The sequence below is a fragment of the Pongo pygmaeus genome, chromosome 9 (assembly GCF_028885625.2).
Source record: "Pongo pygmaeus isolate AG05252 chromosome 9, NHGRI_mPonPyg2-v2.0_pri, whole genome shotgun sequence".
Classification (NCBI taxonomy): Eukaryota; Metazoa; Chordata; class Mammalia; order Primates; family Hominidae; genus Pongo; species Pongo pygmaeus.
Window position 1 is genome coordinate 9,090,744 of NC_072382.2, and position 21,628 is coordinate 9,112,371.

A 21,628-nucleotide genomic window follows, 5' to 3' on the forward strand; every position below is an offset into this window, starting at 1 on the left:
AGGTCAGGAGTTCAAGACCAACCTGGCCACATGGTGAAACCCCATCTCTACTAAAAATACAAAAATTAGCCAGGTGTGGTGGTGCATGCCTGTAGTCCCAGCTACTCTGGAGGCTGAAGCAGGAGAATTGCTTGAACCTGGAAGGTGGAGGTTGAAGTGAGCCAAAATCGTGCCACTGCACTCCAGCCTGGGCAACAGAGCAAGACTCCGTCTCAAAAAAGAAAAAAAAAAGCGTAGGCCAGGCACGGTGGCTCACGCCTGTAATCCCAGCACTTTGGGAGGCCGAGACGGACAGATCACAAGGTCAGGATTTTGAGACCAGCCTGGCCAATATGGTGAAACCCCGTCTCTACTAAAAAAAATAAATAAATAAATAAAAAAATACAAAAATTAACTGGGCGTGGTGGCGGGTGCCTGTAGCCCCAGCTACTCGGGAGGCTGAGGCAGGAGAATAGCTTGAACCCGGGCAGCGAAGGTTGAGTGGCCGAGATTGCACCACTGCACTCCAGCCTGGGCGACAGAGCGAGCTCCATCTCAAAAAAGATAAAGAGTAGTAAGTTCCACCCACCTCCCAGTATGGTGACTTGCCATGGCATCTGGCACCCCTGACAGTTCTCTTCACACTGCCATGGGGGCTCTGGCACTCCCACACCATACCCTAGGGCAGGGTCCCTTCCTCGGCCTCTGTCCTCGGCCCCTCTGAGGTTAGAGGAGTTGGAACCCAGGCTCCCCCTTCCCCTCTCCCAGGTGCCCCATGGCAGCCAGACTCTGTGTCTGCAGTTCAGGGGCAGGGAGTCAGGAGAGCAGGCACAAAGGGTTCTCGGGAAGAACTGGCAATCGGGCGCAAGGGTATCATCTGCCCGGGTGCCCTGGGCACCCTGGAGTCCTCTCCCCACCTCCCACCCCCACCTGATCCTTCCCAGCTGCCACCATTCCTCTCCCACCACACCGCCCAGGCCAAAATCACTCCATCCACGACACCTACAGTAGCCCAGCGTAGGTCTCCCTGGACCACATTTGTCCTCAAGGGCCTGTGTCCTTATCCCCCCTTCACCCCCAACTGTCCCCCACCACATCCAGCCCTCTGTTCCTCTCACCCAAGCTCGTTCCTACCTTCACTGGCCTCTTACTCCCCAGCTGAAATGTCACCTCCTTAGCGGAGCTTTCCCAGTGAGATAACACCCCCGCGCCCCGCAGAGCTCTCCCATCACCCAGGGTGTTTCCTTCATGGAACTCATGACGATGTGAGGTTGCCATGTTTCTTTGCTAAGAGGTTTCTTGTGTAAACACCAGGAAGGAAAGGACCTGTGCCTGTCCTCTTCCCTAAGCACTTGAATGAATGAATGAATGAATGAATGAATGAATGCGGTATGGGTGCCTGAGTGAGCAGGACCTTGAATAAGTGTGAGGTCCTCTCTAGGCTTCAGCTTCCTCCGCCTCCTCCCCTCACCGCAGCCGCCTTCCTCCACCATCCCAGCTGCTGTGAAATGGGCAAATGTCTTGCCTCCAGGACCTGGGAAGGGTGATGGAGCTCACCCTCCCTCCTGTTCACACCCCAGCCACCCCAGCCACCCCAGCCGGGTCCCAGCCACCCACATAGCACCTCCTCCTGGCCCCGCCCTGCCCAGCCCCTCCCAGGTGCCTGAGGTGGAGCCGCCAGTTCCCACAGCACCCCAGCGGCCTGCCATGGGGGGTCTAAGGCCCTGGGCCCGATATGGGCTCCTGGTTGTGGCCCACTTGCTGGCCCTGGGGCTTGGGGCTGTGGTGTTCCAGGCCCTGGAGGGGCCTCCTGCATGCAGGCTTCAGGCTGAGCTCAGGGCAGAGCTGGCAGCCTTCCAGGCAGAGCATAGGGCCTGCCTGCCACCCGGAGCTCTGGAAGAGCTGCTGGGCACTGCCCTGGCCACCCAGGCCCATGGCGTCTCCAGCCTGGGCAACAGCTCAGAGGCCAGGACCTGGGACCTTCCCTCAGCCCTGCTCTTCGCTGCCAGCATCCTCACCACCACAGGTAAGAGAGCCAGGCAGCCAAGTCGGGGGACGCGGCTCTTGAGGCCATTGCTCCCTGGGGGCTTTGGGGTTCATGCAGCCCTTCCTTCAGCCCCAAAGAGCCAGATGGAGCCCAGGCCCTGTGAGGCCTGACATCACAGCTGGGGCTCCCCACCAACACACCCCAACTGGTGCCTCCACTTCAGCTGCCAGGAAGGGTGTGGCCTCCCCAGTCCCACCCCAGGCACCCTTCGAGACCCTGGAGAGCTGCCCAGATGCCACAGCCTGTGGCCAGATAGGGGATACAATACAGTGGGATGGATTCTTGGATGGAAGCAAACAGAAGGAACCTGGCAAGAACAGATCAGGACCATGGCCTCGGGTGGGGGAGTGAGGGAAGATAGGGGAGGAAGTCGGCGTGAGATGCTTGTGGATCAGGAGGGCACAGACAGGGATGAGGGAGTCCTGCAGAGAAATCGCGTGGGCACAGGCCCAGGGAAAAGCAGCAATGAACCCACAGCCCTGGGTTTTCGTATTTTTTGCCCCACAAAGTGTCTCAGTATTTTTTGAATTGGAATTTGTATTTCCAACTTTTTTTTTTTTTTTTTTTTGAAACGGAGTCTGGCCCTGTCACCCAGATGGGGGTGCGGTGGTGCGATCTTGGCTCACTGCAACCTCCACCTCCTGGGTTCTAGCAATTCTCCTGCCTCAGCCTCCTGAGTAGCTGGGATTACAGGCATGTACCACCACCATGCCCGGCTAATTTTTATGTTTTTAGTAGAGTTTTGCCATGTTTAGTAGAGTTTTTAGTAGAGGGGTTTTGCCATGTTGGCCAGGCTGGTCGCAAACTCCTGACCTCAAGTGATCCACCCACCTCAGCCTCCCAAAGTGCTGAGATTACAGGTGTGAGCCACTGTGCCCAGCCCGTATTTCCAACTTCTTTTGGAAAATCAGGAAACCTACTCACACTGAGCCAGAATCCCTGCAAGGCAACATCCTGACTGGAGCAGAATGGGGCCTGCCTTTTGGATACAGCTGACACTCTCCAGTGTACCCCTGTCCCCACCACTCCTGTTTGTCTCCCATCTGGCTGCGGTAGGCATGTGCGTTTGCAGCTCTGTATTAGCTGATCTGTTCTCTCAGCACACCACGCACTCCCACCCCTCCCTGCCTGGCACATGCCCTCTCTCGCCCATGCTGCTTCTTTGCAGCCCTTCGTGATTTGCCTGCCCAACTGCCCCACCAGAAGGGGCAGATCCTGGGCTGACTCAGATCCCAGTACAAAGCCTGGCACATGGGACATGACATACATTTGGGGAAAAAGTGGATGATATTCCACCGGCTGTGGAATCGGGAGTATCTGTTAAGGGCAGCGCAGTTCTCAGAATTGTCCCAGCTACAAAAGGCCTGAGGAACTGTCTTCTTTCATGCTTTCATTTTCCAAAAAAGAGAAGAATGGCCCAGAGAGGGTAAGGGATACCCTGACGAAGGAGCAGAGCCAGCTAGAACCTGGGCCTGGCCAGTTCAAGGCCACCAGAGGGCAGCCTTCTGCGGAAGGCGGTATTGGGGTAGGCAGGGACCCCAGCAGACATGGCACTCAGAGCTCTCACTGTCCACTGACTCTTTCTTCTCCAGGTTATGGCCACATGGCCCCACTATCGCCAGGCGGAAAGGCCTTCTGCATGGTCTATGCAGCCCTGGGGCTGCCAGCCTCCTTAGCTCTCGTGGCCACCCTGCGCCATTGCCTGCTGCCTGTGCTCAGCTGCCCAGGTGCCTGGGTAGCGGTCCACTGGCAGCTGTCACCGTCCAGGGCTGCGCTGCTGCAGGCAGTCGCACTGGGACTGCTGGTGGCCAGCAGCTTTGTGCTGCTGCCAGCGCTGGTGCTGTGGGGCCTTCAGGGCGACTGCAGCCTGCTGGGGGCAGTCTACTTCTGCTTCAGCTCGCTCAGCACCATTGGCCTGGGGGACCTGCTGCCCGGCCACGGCCGCAGCCTGCACCCCGTGATTTACCACCTGGGTCAGCTCGCACTTCTTGGTAAGTCCAGCCACCTAAGAGCGTGTGGGGGAAGGGGGAAGAGAAGCCTGGACTAGGACTCCCATAAATCACTGGGGGGCTGGGCCTTGCAGGTGGAGGGACCCCACTCCAGGGCACGGTGTGGGAGGGGCAGTCAAAGAGCTCTGGTGGCAGTGTTGAGAAGGGGGTGAGTGGTGCCAGCTGCCAGGGCAAGTCACCGCGCTGGGAGGTGGGTGGGGAGCATCACCAGAACCCAGGCGCTGCCCCAGCACCTTCTCCTCCCCAGGTTACTTGCTTCTAGGACTCTTGGCCATGCTGCTGGCTGTGGAGACCTTCTCTGAGCTGCCACAGGTCCGTGCCATGGGGAAGTTCTTCAGGCCCAGTGGTCCTGTGACTGCTGAGGACCAAGGTGGCATCCTAGGGCAGGATGAACTGGCTCTGAGCACCCTGCCGCCCGCGGCCCCAGCTTCAGGACAAGCCCCTGCTTGCTGAAGCGTCAGGTGACCGAGTTCAGCTCCATAAGGTGGCGGCACCTGAGGAGGAAGCAGCCAGGAGTGGCTGGGGAAGAATCGGGAGATGCAGCCGCGGTGGGGGTGGGCGGGAGGCCTCAGGGAATACTGTGTTAATCATAAAATGAGCAACGACTTCGGCTGTTTTCAAGTATTTCGAATGGGACTTCCCTGAGCCACCGGCCACCATCCCGGGAAGGCCGAGATCCGGCCTCCGCTGGCCCTGGGAACCTCGAAACCACACCGCCCGGCTTAGGATGGCAGAGCCGCCCTCCTCAGCCTCGGCCCGCTCTCCTCCGCCTATTGACAGCCCAGGTGGAGCGGAGAAAAGGCCGGCGCTGGCGTAGCCTCGTCCAACTTTATTGCTCTGGAAAACAGGAGGGCAAGGCGGCACGGGGCGGCAGTGCCCAGGCATCCCTCTCCCCGAGGGCGCCAGCCCGGCCGTGCCGTCCGGGAGGACCCCGCACCCGCCGCGAGCGCGCACACACCCTCGGTGACAAATAAATACGGCGGCCGCCCCGCCCGTGAGGTCGGGGATCCGCCCTGCCCCGTACCGGGAAGGGCGCCGGCGGCCCCTAGCGGACACGCGCACGGCCTCCGGGACGGCCGGGTCCTCCGCAGCGCAGACCCGGGACGGCTGTGGACGCCGGGGGCGCGAGAAGTTATGGGCCACCCGGGCCGGCGGCCTCAGCTCAGCACGCAGCGTTCCCGCCGGCTCAACTGCCGGCTCAGCTTGCGGCGCCGCTGTTCCAGGCCGCGCTCCAGGCGCTCGTCCTCCTCCAGGGCGCTGGGGGGAACGGGTTCGAGTCAGCGCGCCGTTGGGCGGGGTCCACACCCAGCCCTCTGCGGGAGCATGTCCCGGACCCTCCCAACTCCCAGCGCCGCCCAGCGCCACTCACATCCGCTCCTTGTGGTCCAAGTCCCGGACTAGCTCGTCGCGCTGGTTCACCAGCGACACCAGCTCCTCCAGTAGGAGCTGCTCTCGGTGCTGCTGAGCGGACGTTTTCTGCCAGTCTGAGGGTCGAAGCGGCTAAGCGTCAGGAGGCGCGGGCCCAGCGCTGTGCCGCCTCCACCCTGGCTCTGTCTTGCCTCCCGGCCCCTGAGCCCATGTCCCACCTTCGATGGCCAGCATGGCCCGCAGCTCGCGGCTCAGCAGTTCGAACCTTCGCTCCAAGTCCTGCTCCTCGATGCTGGAAGGTGGGCGGGGGGTGGCAGGTCAGGAAAAGGGGCGTAGGGAGAGAGTGCCCCGGGCTCTGGCCACTCCCTGACCCCATCCCACCTCCCCAGCAGTTCCCGAGGGCAGGGCTGACCGCAGAGCTATCCTCCAGTCTCCAAACCACATTATCTCTTTTCTTCTGTTTTCTCCAATTGCTGGGTGTTTGTATTGCCCCTCCCACACACCCCCTAGAAGGACCCCCGAAGGATTATCCGGATGAACAGTACTCATAAACAGGAATCACTGGCTACAGTTATTCTGAAAAATGATCCCAAACGCAAAAGGGAGGCAAAGCTGTCTCCACCGGGCAGGATGACAAAGGCAATGGCTGCAGAGTGGCTTCGGACCCCACATGGGAACCAGATCAGATCTCTCTGGGCTTCTGTTTTCCTTACTGTAAAGGAACAGGGTGACACTGGGGAATTCAGCCCTCACCTTCCTGGGCCTCGGTTTTCTTTTTTTTTTTTTTTGAGATGGAGTCGCCCTCTGTTGCCCAGGCTGGAGTGCAGTGGCACAATCTCAGCTCACTGCAATCTCTGAACCCCGGGAGGGTTCAAGCGATTCTCCTGCTTCAGCCTTCCCAGAAGCTGGAACTACAGGCGCCCGCCACCACGCCCGGCTAATGTTTTGTATTTTTAGTAGAGACAGGGTTTCACTGTGTTAGCCAGATGGTCTCAATCTCCTGACCTTGTGATCTGCCCGCCTCGGCCTTCCAAAGTGCTGGGATTACAGGCGTGAGCCACTGCACCCAGCCGGTTTTCTTATTAGTAAAAATACTTCTAATTTAAGAGTTTTACCCTTAATTTTTGTTTTAATTTTTATTTTTTGAGACAGAGTCTCGCTGTGTTGCCCAGACTAGAGTGTAATGGTCTGATCTCGGCTCACTGCAATCTCTGCCTCCTGGGTTCAAGCGATTCTCCTGCCTCAGCCTTCCAAGTTGCTGGGATTACAGGCGCGTGCCACCATACTTGGCTAATTTTTGTATTTTTAGTAGAGATGGGGTTTCACCATGTTGGCTGGTCTTGAACTCCTGACCTCAGGTGATCTGCCTGCCTTGGCCTCCCCAGGTGCTGGGATTACAGGCATGAGCCACCGTGCCTGGCCAGTTTTACACTTTAAACAGCAATTTGGTTAGGACAAAAACAGTAAGATGGAAGAGGAATCGTCTGTCAAAAAGATCTCTGTAGGAAGAAGAAAGTAGTGAAGAACCCTAACCAAGTAGCTAAGAGTCCCTCTGCTCTCCTGGCCCGGGGCCAGCACTCACAGCAGCTGCAGCTGGTCCTGTCTCCGGATGAGAGCGTTCTTCTTGTTGACCAGGGTGAACCACTCCTGGATCAGCACCTCCTCCTGCAGCTTGTTAGCACCTGCATTGGACAGGGACAGTCACCAGGCCTGCCTCCTGCCCCCGGTGTCAGGGTAGGGCAGCTGGGGGTTGGGGGAGGGGGTTTGCTCCCTTGTGACATCCCAGAAGCCAGAACTGTGTGCCTCGAGGAAGCCACTTCAGGGCCTCAGCATGCCTGGCTATAAAATGGGAACGCTGACACCAGCCGTGCCTCCTCCCAGCAACTCCCAAGGTCAGGAACAGCTGCAGGGCCGGACAGACCTAGTGGCATGTGTTGGGGAAGGGACCCCCAGATGTATGCCCCACCTGACTCCATGAGGCTCCTCAGCTGTGTCTCCACCTCAGCTGCCCGCCCATCTATCTGCCTCTGCTCCTGTTCCAGGGCCTGCAGCTCTGCACACACATACTGACTTGTGTCCTGGAACCGTTGCTGGGGGTGGAAAAGGCAGAGAACAGGGTGGACTCAGCCCAGACCCTGAATAGGTGGTGCTAACCCATCAGCTCCTCCCACTTAGCCCTCCTTACCAGCCCAGCCTCCTCCCCTGGGCTTGGGGGTGGCTCCTCCGAGGGGGGACTCCCACCTGCAGACAGAGATGATGATAAGGCACCCCCTAACCACCACCCACCCCCAGGAAATCCCCAGTCCAGGCTTTGTGAGCAGCCTGAACTGAGATGGTCACCACTCCTGCTACTCACCAGGGGGCTGTTGAGAGGCTGCTGCTGTGGGTGGGCCCGGGGCAGGGCTGGGGTCAGGGGCTTGGCCTTCCTGTGGAAGAAGGGGCCAGTGAGGGCTGGGAGGGGTTTCCCGCCAGCCTGGGCCTGGGGCCAGCCAGAGCCACTCACACAGAGGAGAGGAGGGGTCCTTGACCCCAGGCCTTGCCCACCCCTGCTCCTTCTCTAGTCCTGCATGCACAGAACCCCCAGGCCCACCTCCTTCCAAGGAAAATGCCTCCTCAAGCAAAGGCCACAGCCTTCAGCCTTCCTGGCCCTGTGGCCCTGGGCCCATCCACGCCCAGGCTCCAAGCCTCCCAATTCCCCTCCTGGGGCTGGGCTGAGCTCCGGCCTCACAGGATGAGAGCCTGTGAAGGGCCCAGCCCAGGCCTCTCCTCCCTACTTTTTTTTTTTTTTTTTTTTGAGATGGAGTCTCGCTCTGTCGCCCTGGCTGGAGTGCAGTGGCAGGATCATGGCTCACTGCAACCTCCACCTCCTGGTTCAGGTGATTCTCCTGCCTCAGCCTCCCAAGTAGCCACCGGCCACCATGCCCAGCTAATTTTTGTATTTTTAGTAGAGACAGGGTTTCACCATGTTGGCCAGGCTGGTCTCGAACTCCTGACCTCAGGTGATCTGCCGGCTTTGGCCTACCAAAGTGCTGGGATTACAGGTGTGAGCCACCACGCCCGGCCTCGATTCCTCCTCCATGGAACTCCCTCAGGCCACCTCTGACTTCTGTCACCTAGTGCTGGTTTCTCCATCATGGCCAGGGCCCCATGCAGTGACCATTGCACTGCCCCATATGGCCCCATCCGTGTGACCCAGCCCAGCCCTGCCTCCTGCAGAGGCCCCACCAGGCTCCCTCCCTTTCTGTCCTCAGGGCTCCCCAGACCTGGACCCTCCTAAGCCAGCACCTCCACCTCCTGGCCAAAAGGGGGTGCCCTGCTGCCTTTTCAGTTTCCACACCCAGGAGCGGCTGCTGCACGCTCACACACACAGGACAAGCCAGGCTGGCTGGATCTCTGAATTTTAGCCTGGAAGGGCAGGGCTGACCCCATGTGCCTGCCCGCCCCTAGTGACTTGCTGGGACTGTCAGCCCTGGGGGTCCCCAACTTTCAGCTCAGCTGACAGCCTGGCCCCTCAACTGCTCCTGCCCTGGCCCCCCACATCTGGGTCATCTGACCTGTGTCGGGGTCATGGGGCAGGGACAGTGGTTGAGCCGCCCGTGTCCACTCCCACCTGTACCTCTCTGAGAGGCAGCCCTGGACATCCCTGGCTCAGGGGCCATCCTCTCTGGCCTGGGGCAGTGGTGGCTTCCCCACCAGCCACCACCATGGCCTGCCTGCTGACTCAAGCTGAAACTGAGAGGCCTCTCTGACACCTTCACCCCCGGTGTAACTGTTTCACATCTCTCCTCAGCCCCCCAGCCTCATGCCAAAGCCTCAGGTGGTCCCAGCCTCAATGTTCCTACCACCCTCAGCCACGCCTAGACACCGCCCCCTGGCCACAGTGGCCGACTTTCAGTTCCCAAAATAGCTTTCTCAGCTTGGAGTCGGCCTCATCTTGGGCTGCCTGGTACCAACATGACCTCCATGACCCAGCCCAGCCCTACTGCCTCCAGAGACCCCCCTGCCGGGGCCCCCACACTCTTCCCGCCTCCCTCTCTGACTTCCATGTCTCCAGAAGCCTCCTCTGATCCCCAGGCTGGGCAGATGCTCCTCCCGTGAACTCCCCCATCACAGCTCCAACCCCCACTCACCCCGTCACAGCTGCTGGTTTCCCATGTCTCCCCCTTATAGAGCTGGGCCCAGAAAATATAGTCAAGGTACACTGACTAATAGCAGCTAATATCTACCAAGTGTTTCTGTGCCGGGCACTTAAAGCACTTTATGTGCATTGACTCATTGAATCCTCCCAACAGCCCTGTGAGGCAGGGACCATGACCCTCCCCACTTTACACATGAGGAAACTGAGGGTCAGAGATGAGGCTCCTAAAGGGTCTGGTCTAGGGCCCAGGGTTATCTAACCCAGCAGTTTGTTCCCAAGCTTGGCCAACTTGCTGTGTGCCTTGGGGCCAGTCACACCCATGGGGCCTCTGTTTGTGTCCTTGTATGTAAAATGGGAGAAAGCCCAGCCCTGTGTGACCTGGGAGCTGCAGGGCTTCTAGAAAGGAATCTAGGGAAACACACAGCTCCCCTTTTTTGACAGCAACTTGCAGGAGGCCTCAATGCCACCTTCAAAAGGCTTTCATACACACTCTGAGTCCATGGGCAGGCCAGGCACATAAAGAGTGCTGAGCTGACAGGACAGGCAGAGGGAGGAGAGTGGAGAAATCCAGCCTCAGCAGCAGCGGAGCTTCCTCATGCCAGGCCTCGTGGGAATTCCAGTGCTTCCCCATGTCTAACTCAAATTCCTCTTTTTTTTTTTTTTTTTTTGAGACGGAGTCTTGCTCTGTCGCCAGGCTGGAGTGCAGTGGCACGATCTCAGCTCACTGAGACCTCCACCTCCGGGGTTCAAACAATTCCCCTGCCTCAGCCTCCCGAGTAGCTGGGACTACAGGCCTGTACCACCATGCCCAGCTAATTTTTTGTATTCTACTAGAGACGGGGTTTCACCATGTTGGCCAGGATGGTCTCGATCTCCTGACCTCGTGATCCGCCCACCTCTGCCTCCCAAAGTGCTGGGATTACAGGTATGAGCCACGGTGCCCGGCCTCAAATTCCTGTTTCAATACCTTCATGCCTGGCCCCTCCTCCAGGAAGACCAGGACTTTGGGAACTTCCAAGGGCCGGGCCAGGCCAGACCACCTCCCACTGCACACAATGGGCATGAGGGATGGGGGTGGCCAATGACGAGTCCCCTCCAGCCCCATGGGTCAGATATCTCCTGTGAGACAAGAGCCGGGGGAAGGCCTGACTTGGAAAGACCAGATGCTGGAACTTGGGCCCAGAGGGGCATAGGCTGGCACCTCCCCTTTAAGATTTAAAGAGCCACTGACACACATTAATGAGGCCAACAGATGGGCCAAAGCTGGCCTCGTCCTCTTGACTCCTGCATATCACATCTTCTACAGGTGGGCGTCACCCATGCCCTCTGTCTCTCACTCACAGGCTCAATGCTTGTGCCTCTGACCCTACACCCAGGACTCCTGCTCTCAGCCTGGCCTCATTACCACTTATGGACCTTCCGGGAGATGGCTGGCAGTTCCCTAAACGAGACCTGAACTTTCCTGCTGCCACATTTTTGCTAATGCAATGCAGTTCCCACCATTTGAGAACCCCACTCATTTTTCACCTGGGAAAATCCTGGCCATCTTATCAACCTAGCTCGAATGGTAGCTTCTTCCAGAAAGCCTCTCCCAATGAATTCATTCATTTCCTTCAAATGCAAGGGTCATTCCTGGACAGCTGAAGGTTTGCAGCAGCCTGGCAGAGCTGCCCCTTGGTTGACAGGCAGGATGGGGCAGTGCTGGGACCCCAGCTAGAAAGCCCGTGTCCTGGACTCCAGCAGCTGTGGGTCACTGAGCAAATCCCTGCTCTTTCTGGGACCATGTCACCTTCAGCGCAGTGACATGACACTCTAGGAGATGACCTACAACCCATAGGGGATGACAGCAGGGACACATGGGCCCTCATGATCTCATATCTCCAACCTTCCATTGTAAGAAAAGAGGAGACTGGTCTCCAGCATCTGGGGTTAAAGATGCACGCCAGAGTCCTGGGGCTGGGAGGCCCTGGAGAATCCCCCTTGAGTACAGATAGTCTGCACCCAGCTATGGGGCAGGGTGGCTGCTGGTTAACGATGAGCCACCTGAAGGGAAAGAAATGCCCAAACCCACCTTCCAGCCTACCAAGCACTGGGCAGAGTGCCAGGAACGTGGATGCTCCAGGAACTTCCACTGCAGCCTGTGATTCCCCACACCAAGTGCCAAGCACTAAAAACCCTCAGCACTTATCCCAGGCTGGTCGCAAAGCCAGGGACCCTGCCTGGCGGGCCTTGGATCAAATGCGTCCCCTAACGGGGAGCTCACTACCACACCAGAGGACTCTTCCACAGCACCAGGGTCCCTCTGATCAGAAAGTCCCTCCCGGGTCCAGCCGAGCCCCACCACTCTGAAACCGTCACCCTCGCGCCAGCTCTGTCCTTGGAGCCCCTGGGGACTCGCCCGTTCTCTGCCCATCTTCCCGGGACCCCGCGCTGCGGCGGGGAAGAAAGGAGGAGCCCTGACACTCACTGCAGCCGCAGCTCCCGCAGCTCCCGCGGCTCCCGCGTCCGGATCATCCACCGAGAAGGAGCTGCTGTTCCGCAGCCGCGAGCGCCTCTTCTTGAGCAGGTCGGCGTCGCGCACGTGGGAGAAGGAGCCGTGCGCGCGGGGCGGGGGCACCGGCCCGGGCTCCCCGTTGACCGAGGGCCGTCGCAGCCTCACGCCGCCGCCGCCCGGTGCCCCAGCCCCGTTCACCAGCCCGTCGGCCGGGACCTCCGCGGGTCGCGCCTCTCGGGGGGCCTCGGCCCCGCCGTCCTTGGAGGCGCGGCCCGCGTCCGCGTTCCTGGAAGCCACCCCCGGGGCCGCCCCGTCCGCGCTGTCCGCGGCCTCCTTGGGCTCCTGGGGCCCCTCGGCCCCGTGACCGCGCAGCCGCTGAGCCAGGCCTCCGGCGTCCAGGTCGTCGGGCGGGCTGGGCTGGGCGCTGCCCACGCGGTACGTGCCGGCGCCGCCGCCGCCCTCCAGCTGTACCAGCTGCAGCTCCTGCCCGGTGCAGAAGGCGCGGATCTGGCACAGGTACGTCATTACGATGAGCTTGTCGGGCACCGACAGCAGCACCATGTCCGCGGGCTCCAGCAGCCGCGACACGCCCAGAGCCGCAAAGCCATCGAAGGCCTAGGGGAAGGGTGCACTCGGGGTCAGCGGCGGCGGTGGCCCGCGCCACCTGGCAACGCTGCGGTGCCGCCCCACGGAGGGGGTCCCCGGGATTGGCACCCCGAGTTTTGCCTAGCAACACCGCCCCCTCCTATCGAGGGAAATCCAGCAACAGGGCCCGCCCTCGCGTTGCTTAGCAACGGCACACGGTCCACCCCGTTACCAAAGGGTGGTTTTGGAAAAATCATCTAAGGGAGGAAAAACGCTTTAAAACAAACAAACGAAAATAAGGAAAACAAACAATTTAATGAGCAAAGGAGTAAAAAGTGGCAGAACTTCCAGAAGACACTGCTGGGCCCGGCAGTCCATTTTATCCAAATCTGAGGCTGAAAGCCTGGCTCTCCAGACCCTCCTTCCCTCCAGGCAGCCCCCCACCCCATCTCACCTGCTTGTTGTTCTGCTTGATGTTGAGTGGGTCTAGCGAGGCATAGTCACTGCAGAGAGTGTGCTGGTCAGAGGCTGGGTCCACACTGCCCTCCCTGACGGCTCCCCCATTCGTTCCCACCCCTCTGGCAGCTCACATCTTGTCTGGGTAGAATCGGTGCAGGATGGCACAGAAGGCCAAGCCGTTGCGCCAGGATGTGGTGAAGTTGGTGATGCGGACGCCACGGTAGCCAGCGGTGACTTCCTGGCACCACTCCAGCAGGGACTGGCTGGAGCTGACCAGGGCAGGTGGTGCCTGGGGACACAGGGGTGGGCTTAGGGAATGTATAAATGGGATCTGTGCCCTCTGCCTCTTGGGGAAGCTCATGCCTGGCACACAACAGCCCCATCTCTGAGCTCGCAGGGGTCACCAGAGACCACTGGCCAGAGCCTTGGGGCCAGGTAACAGGGTTTCCAGATCCAGGGTTATCTGCCAAGGTCACCTAAAAGGTCAGTGGCCCCCAGACAAGATCAGAGGTCACCAGCAGCCACACCTCAAAGTCAGCCCAGAAAATCAGATTAGAGGTGTCCAGCTCCATGCGGCCCAGGGAAGATGGGGTAAGAGAGCCAGGGCATCCTGAGAGAGGAGGGGATGAGGGGGCTCCTTCAAGCTGAGCCCCCCACCCCACCCGATCCCATTCCACCAGGTGGGTCCATGCAGAGCCGCCGTTCGCTCAGCCCCAGGTTAGTGGGAAGCAGCAGACTGGGCCCTCGGCGGCCCCCATCCCTACCTGGCTGCCCGGCAGCCTCCTGTCCTCTTCAGCCTTCTCTGGGGAAGAGGCCCTGGGCGCCCCAGCCCCTGCCCCACTGGCCACCTGTGCTTCAGGCAGGCTGGCCTCTGTGAGGCTTCCCTCAGCTTCTTTCCCCTTCTCATTTCCCAAGACCCCAGCCTCCGCTTCCTGGGCCTTAAAAGTACCAGATTTGTTCTCTGGAGACTCGAAAACCTTCATCTCTGCTTCCTGGGCCCCCCAAGCCCCAGATTTGCCCTCTGACATCCCCCAAACCCCAGCCTCTGCCTCCTGGACTCTCAGAACTTGAGTCTCTGACCCTTGTACTCCTGAAATCTCTGCTTTTGCTTCCTGGGATCCTAAAACTCTTGGCTGAGTGACTGGGGCCCTTAAAGCCTCATATTTGAGAGCACTCCCAACTCCAGTCTCTGCTTCCTGGACCCCCGAAGTCTGAGCCTCTTCCTTCTCAGCCTCTGGAACTATAATTTCTGTCTTTCGGGTCATCAGTACTCGGGCCTCTGCCATTCCAGCCTCTGGCCCTGAGATCCCTGAACCCCCTACCTCTGTGTCCTGGGCCCCAGCTACCTCAGATTCTAGCCCTGGGACCCCTGAACTCCTAGATGCTATCTCTTGGGTCCCCAATATCTCAATTTCTGCTGTCCCAGTCTCTATCTCTGGAAGCTCTGAACCCCCAACCTCTTTCACCTGGATCCCTGTTGTATCAGCTTCTATCCCTGGGACCCCTGGATCCCTAGATGCTATCTCTTGGGTTCCCAATATCGCACCTTCTGCTGCCCCAGTCTCTATTCCCGGAACCCCCAAAAGCCCCACCTCTATCTCCTGGGCTACCAATATGTCAGACTCTGCTATCTCAGCTTCTATCTCTGGGACCCCTGAATACCTAGCTGTTATCTCCTGGGTCCCTAATATTTTAGCCTCTGTCCCCTCACCCTCTGACTCTGGTACCCTAGAAGCTTCCATCTCTGTCTCCTGGGTCCCCAACATCTCAGATTGTATTGTATCTTCTATCTTCAGTGGCCCTAAATCCCCAGATATCTCCTGGGTCACCAGTACCTCAGTCTCTGCTATCGTAGTTCTTGTCTGCAAAACTCCTGAACCCCCAGCTTCTGTTTTCTGGGTCCCAAATACCTCAGTCTCTGTCCCTGGGGTCTCTATGACCCCCACCTCTGTTTCCTGGGTCTCCAGTCCCTCACACTGTGCTGTCCCAGCAACCTCTGACTCCAGGACCTTTGATCTTGCTGCTTCTGTCGCCAAGGCCTCCAATATCTCAATTTCTAGTGTCCTAGTCTCTGGGAACTCTGAGCCCTCAACTTCTTTCTCCTGGGTTCCCAGCACCTCCAACCCTACCACCTCAGTCTCTGTTTCCAGGACCCCTGAATCCCCAGCTTCTGCCTCCCAGCCTCCCAGACCCCTGGATATTGCCCCCTGGGCAGCTGATAACAGGGCCCCCTGCCAGCTGCTCACCAGGGGCCCGGTGCTTATTGCTCCAACAGAGGGGCCCTGCTCCAGGCCTGTCCCCTCAATACCAGGGGCTCCGCCCCTCACTTCTGCACCCTCTCTCTCCTGGCCTGCAGCAGCCCTGGCCCCCTTGAGGTCACCAAGTTGCCCAGAGTGCCCTGCAGGCTCCACTGGGGGCAGGCTCAGGCCTGCGGGAGCCTCATTCCTGGTCCTGACTCCCAGCCTCCCCTGAGAACCCCTTGGAGGAGCCTCAGGGGTCCCCCTGCATCTTGCCTCAGGCATCACCCCTGTTGCCTCTGGTCCCTTAGTGTCCACATGTCTCACCTTTGACCTCTGCTCAGCATCCACTTGACAAACTGCTGAACTCTCTTCAGCCTCCCCAGCTCTGACTCCTGACCTCTTAGTGTTTGCCTCTCTGCCTCCTGACCCAGGCTCAGTGTCCACCCCACTGGCCTCTGGCCTGTCCTCAGTGTCCATCTCTTCAGCCTTGAGTCTCTGCCTTCCAAAAGGGTCTCCAGAGCCTTTATCCTCAATGCTCAGGCCCAGCCTATCTCCATGGGCTTCTGTCCCTTCCTGAGGGCATGCCTGGGCCCGGGTCTCCCTAGCAGAGCCCAATCCTGCTGGAGGAGCCCCTGAGGCTTTGGGGACCTCATCTTCCCCCTGGGGGACTGGGGGCCGGAGGGCATCAGAGCCTTTCCGGAGCCGAGGGGCTGGGGTGGGGGCCGTGTCCTGGCCTGGCTGCCTTGAAGACCTGAGAAGAGAGCAGGAGGGGGAGTTGGGGGGCTGCTTTGGCCCCAACTCTCAGCACCATCCGCCACCCTTCAGACTGTTGGGGCCCTGGAGAGGCAGGTTGGTGGGGGTGAGGACTGCAGCTCCTATCAGGGGGCAATGGGGGGTGGGGCTGGTTCCAAAGCTCACCTCATCTCTGGTGAGGTTTCCGGGGGCCTTGGGGCCTCAGGGCCTACCTGGCCCCCAGCTTCAGTAGCTCGTTCTGACCCCTGGCCTCGGGAGGCTCTGGCCGGGGGTGCAGGAGCAGTCACAGGGGCTGGGCTGGTATCGTCAGCATTAGAAGGGCTGGCAACTGAGAAGAAAGAGGGGGACACTGTGGCCTGGGCCCGGTGATCTGGGGTCCAGTCTCCACCCCCAACCCCAGCCTGGGTCTCACCTGCCTGCTGGGGTCGTCCTTGGCCTTCCTCCTCCTCCTCACAAAGCGTCTTCAGCTCTCGAGAGGGATCTGGAGGTGGTAGGAGAGGGGAGAAGGGCAGAGTCAGCCCAGGGCAGGGCCCCGCAGGCCTGACCCCCTCCCCAACTACAGTGAAGGGCCTACCTGGGAAACGCCCTGGCCTCAGGGCACCGCCCCGGCCTGCGAGAAGAGACAGGCCCACAGATGTGGAGAGAAAGAGAGAAAGAACCTCAACAGTGGACAGAGAAAAAGCCTGGACAAGCAGCAGGGAGGGATGAGGAAGCCCCAGCTGGCCCAGGAGGGCTGGTGGTGAGGGATCAGGAGCCGGGCTTCTGACCCAGCTGTCCTGGGTCAGGTACGGGCCTGGCAAGCACCACACAGGGATGAGGAGAGGACCCAGGAGCCCAGCGAGACATTGGGAACCCATCCTCCAGAACTCAGCTGAAGACCAAGGCTATCGTGGGACCAGTAGCCAGGTTGGGACGATTGAGGCTGCTGGGTTGGTTGGGACTGCCTGGGCAGTAATGAGTTCCCATCACAGGGCGGGCACAGCAAGTGGCTGGTGGCCCGGGTAACCCTCCCTCCCCAGGTCTTGGCAGTCTCGATCCACAGCAGGCTGTGAGCCCACCTGGCTGGGGGACTCTAGCCCGGGCCTCCGGGGCTCCTGGGCCATGAGCCTCGTCTTCATCACTCTCAGCAAAGTCATCCAAGTTACCCACATCACTAGGCTTCACACTCATAAGGCTTGCGAGACTCTGCATGTCATCGTCCCTGGGGGGCACAGGTTAAAGGTGAGGGTGGGGTCAGAGGTCACAGGCCAGGATCAAGGCGGGCAGGTAGGCACTCACGTGGCACGGCCCTCCCGCAGCAGCACCCCGGAAAGAGTGAGGCTCAGCTCAGCCTGCACCACCTTCACTGACTTCGGCTTCAGCCGCAGCCTCAGTGGGACTTGGGCAGGCACGGGCCCTGCATGGCGGGCCAGGTCCACCTCGGCCGTGGCCAGCACCTTCCGCTGCCCCTTAGACTCCTGGGGGCCGGGGGAGAGACCAGAAGAAGGGGCATCAGTGCTGTCCCAGGGTCCCCAAGATTCCAGACCTGAGCCCACTCCAGACACTCACATTTTCAATAATAAATGTCCACTCTTTGGCCTCATACTGGTCCACGTGGGGGTCCTGGGAAGAAGGGTGCTGGTGAGTACAGGACTGCTGGGGCAGCAGCAAAGGGAGCAGAGCCTGTCTGGCTCAGGAGGTGCTTGGTGGTGGTGGCTTTTTTTTTTTTTTTTTTTTTTGAGACAGAGTCTTGCTCTGTTGTCGAGGCTGGAGTGCAGGGGTGCGATCTTGGCTCACTGCAATCTCTGCCTCCCAGGTTCAAGCAATTCTTGTGCCTCAGCCTCCCGAGTAGCTGGGATTACAGGTGCGCGCGGTGGTTGCTACCTCCTCCTGGGATGCACCCCAGGTTCTGGTCCCAGCTGCCTCTCATGCTGCGTGTGTTGGGTAAATGCTGCCTCCTCCAAGGAGACCTCCTGGGCCAGTGATGCTGAGCACGTCCCCCTAATTCTTGGCCTCACCCCCCACATCCTCTTCTATGTGGATGAACAACCTACCAGGAGACCCGGGTGACTGCCTGTGTTGCAATTGTCTGCCCCGTTGCCATCCATGCTGGAGGGCTAGAGACTCACCCTGTAGAGGGTCACAGAGATGTCCACATTCTCAGGTACCATCCACACCACGGTGCCCCGGTATGGGTTCTGGATGCCCGGCTGCCAGCTGTGGGCCTACAAGAGGCAATCTGAGTCCTCCCCCCATCTTAACTCTTCCCTCCCACCCGTACCCCCATCACCAACCTTGACACCATCTTCCCCTCCCCTCTGTGGATTCTGATCTGAGCCTGAACCTCACTCTACTCCCCCATCAGCCCCCATCAGCCTCCCACTGGCCCCCATCCCTAACCTGGATCCCCAGTTGCCATCCTTCCCCACCTTGGAGCAGATGCGTCGGTTCCGACGGGTCCATACAACCACCAGCTTATCTGGCTGCCTGGGGGAGGGGGAGGGGGAGGGTGAAAGGGAGCAGGCTGCTTGGTCAGGCTCACCTGCCTCCCCATCTCCTCTTCCTCCTCCCCCAGCTCCCTCAGGGTCTTCCTTCTGCCCACCTCCCCCTCCTCCAGGAGACGGCCTGGGCAGCCCCTTATCTGGGGCCACAGGGTGTAGGGTGGAGCTGCTAAGGCAGGGTGGGGCCAGAGCAGAAGGGCAAAGGCCCAGACAGTGTGGGTAGGCAGGAACTATGAGGAAAGACAGCAAGAGAGAAAGGGACAGGCACATACAGAGACCAAGACACACAGAAACACAAGGACCCAGCAAGAGATGCCAGACACAGATGCACACGTGAGCATCGTGCACACACACAGACTCCGACACAGGGAGAGACAAAGACGAGGGATAAAAGAAGTCCCTTCGCGCAAAGATGTTTGTGGAGTGCCCACCATAAACCCAGCCCAGTTTTGGAGACAGAGGAGGGCAAAAGAGAGACAAGACCTTTCCAGTGAGGACAATGGAGGTGGGGGCAGACTACCAGTCAAGAAGGAAAATAAATTAACAAGCGAACTCCAGGGTGATGTGAGGGAACCCCTTGGGGGTCTCCTTCAGGTTGGGTTTCTGGGCAGAGATGAGTGGCAGGGGGATGGGCAGTGTGAGGATCTGGAGAAAGAGGGAACGGCAAGTCCAAGGGTCTGCGGCTGGAGGGTGACGTCAGAGAGAGGGGCAGAGAGTTGGGGGTGAGGCCAGAGAGGCAGCAGAGGGTCAGCTTGTCATTAACCAACACCGCCATCCCTCACCCGCCATGTCCAGCCCTTTGCTGGGCACAGGGGTCCCAAGGAGGATCAGCTTTCAGTGAGATGATGACAGTGGAGCCTGGAGGGCAATCAGAAAAGACTTCCAGGGGGTTACATCTAAGCTGAACAGCATATGCCAGGTCAGACATGGAGGAGAGGCAGAGGCAAAGCCAGAGGACAGAGATGGCTGCGCAGGGCCCATTCCCAGGCACTGAGTGGACTCATGGCTGGGCCTGGGGGCAGAGGGCCCCTTTGGGTTAGATGTTCAACTGCTGCCCAGGAGGGGTGATGCTTGAGGGGACGATCCGGCCAAGGGCAGCACGCGAACTTGCCTTGCCTGTACCCAGCCCCATGCCTGCACCCTCTCGTGATGCTGGGGTTTGCCCAGCTCACTGTTCGTCTGAGGCCAAGCCAGGATAAATGACTCTCTGTTAACCCTGAGGATGCTGAGGCCCAGAAAGGTTTGGAGCCAAACAAGTTTACACGGTTGAGCCTAGAGCCTTCCAGCCCAGAGCCAAGTTCCCTTCCCCAAGCCCAAATTGCCAGCGATGGCAGAGCAAGGGTAACTAAGGGGCCTTCCCAGAAAGGGGAAGCGGACGGGGGTGCCTAGGGAGGACGGGGCTTGGCTGAGCAGCCTGACTCAGGCTGGGCACGCCCTCCTGGGAAGCTGCAACCTGGGCAGGGGCAGCTTCCCGGCCTGGGCTCCAGGCTAAGCAGCCCAGGAGGCCCTACCCACAGCCGCCTGTGACTCAGCTGCATTGACACTGCCGGCACCCTCAGCCTGCTGTGCCCAGCGTTTCCCTGGCCTCCCGCAGGATGCTGGAGCAGGAGCCAGAGACCACAGTTCAAGTGTCAGCCCCTAAGCTCTCCCGGGCTCTGCTGAAAGACGTGAATGGCCCTCTAGCAGGCCCAGCGTGGGCAAGGCCAGGGATATGGCAGCTGCCCAAGGGACCCCAGCCTCCTGCTCACTCCCCTCCCCCTGGACCCCATGGTCTCTTCCTGCCCCAGCCCTTCCCCTGGGGAGCCTAAATTTAGCCCCGCCTGGCGGGTGAGGCCCCCACAGCTGTGCCCTAATCCAGCCAAGGGAAGCTGACACCAGCAAGCACGTATATTTAGGGTGTGACGCAGGGGCCTGGGCAGCTATGGGTGGCGGCATGTGAACAAGATGCCCCTGAGCCTGTTGGTAATCCGGGCTGGGGCCTGCACCCTCTCGTGAATCACCCCTCACCCTGCCACCTTGCCCTCCGCAACCCTCTCCTCCCGGACCCACAACCTCCTAGGTCCTCAGGCCCCTTTAAGCTGCTCCCCGCCTCCCTCCTCAATCCTCCCAGCACTCAGTTTCCCCTTTTAAGGACATTGTGGAGATGTTTCCAGCCTCCCAGCACTCTGGCTGAAGAGGCGGGAGTTGGAGGGGTTCTTCTGGCTCAACAAGATGGCAGGGGAGGAGGGAGCAACATCTCTGTTCTTAGCTGGACTAAGTAAGGTCAGGGAGGCTCCTGCCCCAGCCCTAGCCACCTGCAGACCTCAAAACTTGATCCCTTTTCCAGTGCTACCCTGAACCACTTTTCTGGCACAAGACATGCGGCCTCCCTCCCCCAGCCCTGACCACAGATGAGGAAGGAGTGGACACAGGCAGAACCTCAGGCCTGAAAGTCCTGACCCCCGCGCGGGGAAGGCTGCCCACGCCCCCAACTCCAGGGGTCCCACGAATTGCAAGGGCACTTCTGAATCTCCGAGCCTGGGAACGGAACCAGGGCCCAACCTGGGGTGGGGGCCCATTTGGTCATTGGGCTGGGGGGCAGAGTCCTCTCAGGCTCAAAGGGCCGGATGAGGTCCCAGCAAGTTCGGGGGAGCCCCCCGGCCTCCCTCCCACTCACCATTTCTTGGTACACTCCAACACCAGCTCGTGGTAACAGGCCACGAACTGGAACTTGGCCGCCCGCTTGCCCACGCGCTGCAGGCGCTTCCACACCGAGGTCATGGCCCCCGCCGCCCCGCCGCCCACTTCTCAGGCCCGGGGCTCCCGCTGGCCCGCCACGGCTGGCCCGGCCCGGGTCCCCATGGCCTGTCCGCGCCGCCCGCCCCGTCCGTGCGGAGGTGTCCCAGGCTCCGACCCCGGACCGCGCTCTCCGCTGCCGCCGCTGGGGCCTGCCGGGTGGTCTGGCTGAGTCGGCGGGGTCGTCTGGGGCGCGTCGGGTGGCCGAGCGCGGAGCTAGGAGCGCGCCGTTTCCTGGAGCCGCACCCCCGTCGGAAGGCGGGCGGGGCTCCGGCGCGGGGCGGGGGCCGGGGCAGGAGCG

General features: G+C 60.1%; 2 protein-coding genes across 7 annotated transcripts; one reads left to right on the forward strand and one right to left on the reverse strand.

Moving 5' to 3' along the window:
- The first annotated feature begins 1,658 nt into the window (after positions 1–1,658).
- Positions 1,659–4,659, forward strand: KCNK7 (potassium two pore domain channel subfamily K member 7). The gene is made up of 3 exons (XM_054440686.2): positions 1,659–2,005; positions 3,619–4,017; positions 4,283–4,659. The coding sequence occupies exons 1-3, from the start codon at positions 1,687–1,689 to the stop codon at positions 4,486–4,488; spliced, it is 924 nt and encodes a 307-aa protein (XP_054296661.2). The 5' UTR covers positions 1,659–1,686; the 3' UTR covers positions 4,489–4,659.
- Positions 4,660–4,849: 190 nt separating this feature from the next.
- On the reverse strand, positions 4,850–21,595 carry EHBP1L1 (EH domain binding protein 1 like 1). Of its 6 annotated transcripts, XM_054440673.2 has the most exons (20): positions 21,209–21,591; positions 18,481–18,538; positions 18,181–18,276; positions 17,621–17,674; positions 17,351–17,529; positions 17,131–17,273; positions 16,485–16,553; positions 16,238–16,400; positions 15,644–16,070; positions 13,844–14,017; positions 13,211–13,368; positions 13,075–13,123; positions 12,009–12,650; positions 7,760–7,829; positions 7,589–7,644; positions 7,370–7,493; positions 6,986–7,085; positions 5,622–5,695; positions 5,405–5,519; positions 4,850–5,292 (listed from the first exon to the last, which is right to left on the reverse strand). In XM_054440673.2, the coding sequence occupies exons 1-20, from the start codon at positions 21,310–21,312 to the stop codon at positions 5,193–5,195; spliced, it is 2,955 nt and encodes a 984-aa protein (XP_054296648.1). In that variant the 5' UTR covers positions 21,313–21,591; the 3' UTR covers positions 4,850–5,192. The 6 variants fall into 6 exon arrangements, with proteins under 6 accessions (XP_054296648.1, XP_054296647.2, XP_054296650.1 ...); XM_054440672.2 differs by having other exon boundaries at positions 13,844–16,070; positions 21,209–21,593; XM_054440675.2 differs by lacking the exon at positions 15,644–16,070 and having other exon boundaries at positions 16,285–16,400; positions 21,209–21,590.
- Positions 21,596–21,628: the final 33 nt, after the last annotated feature.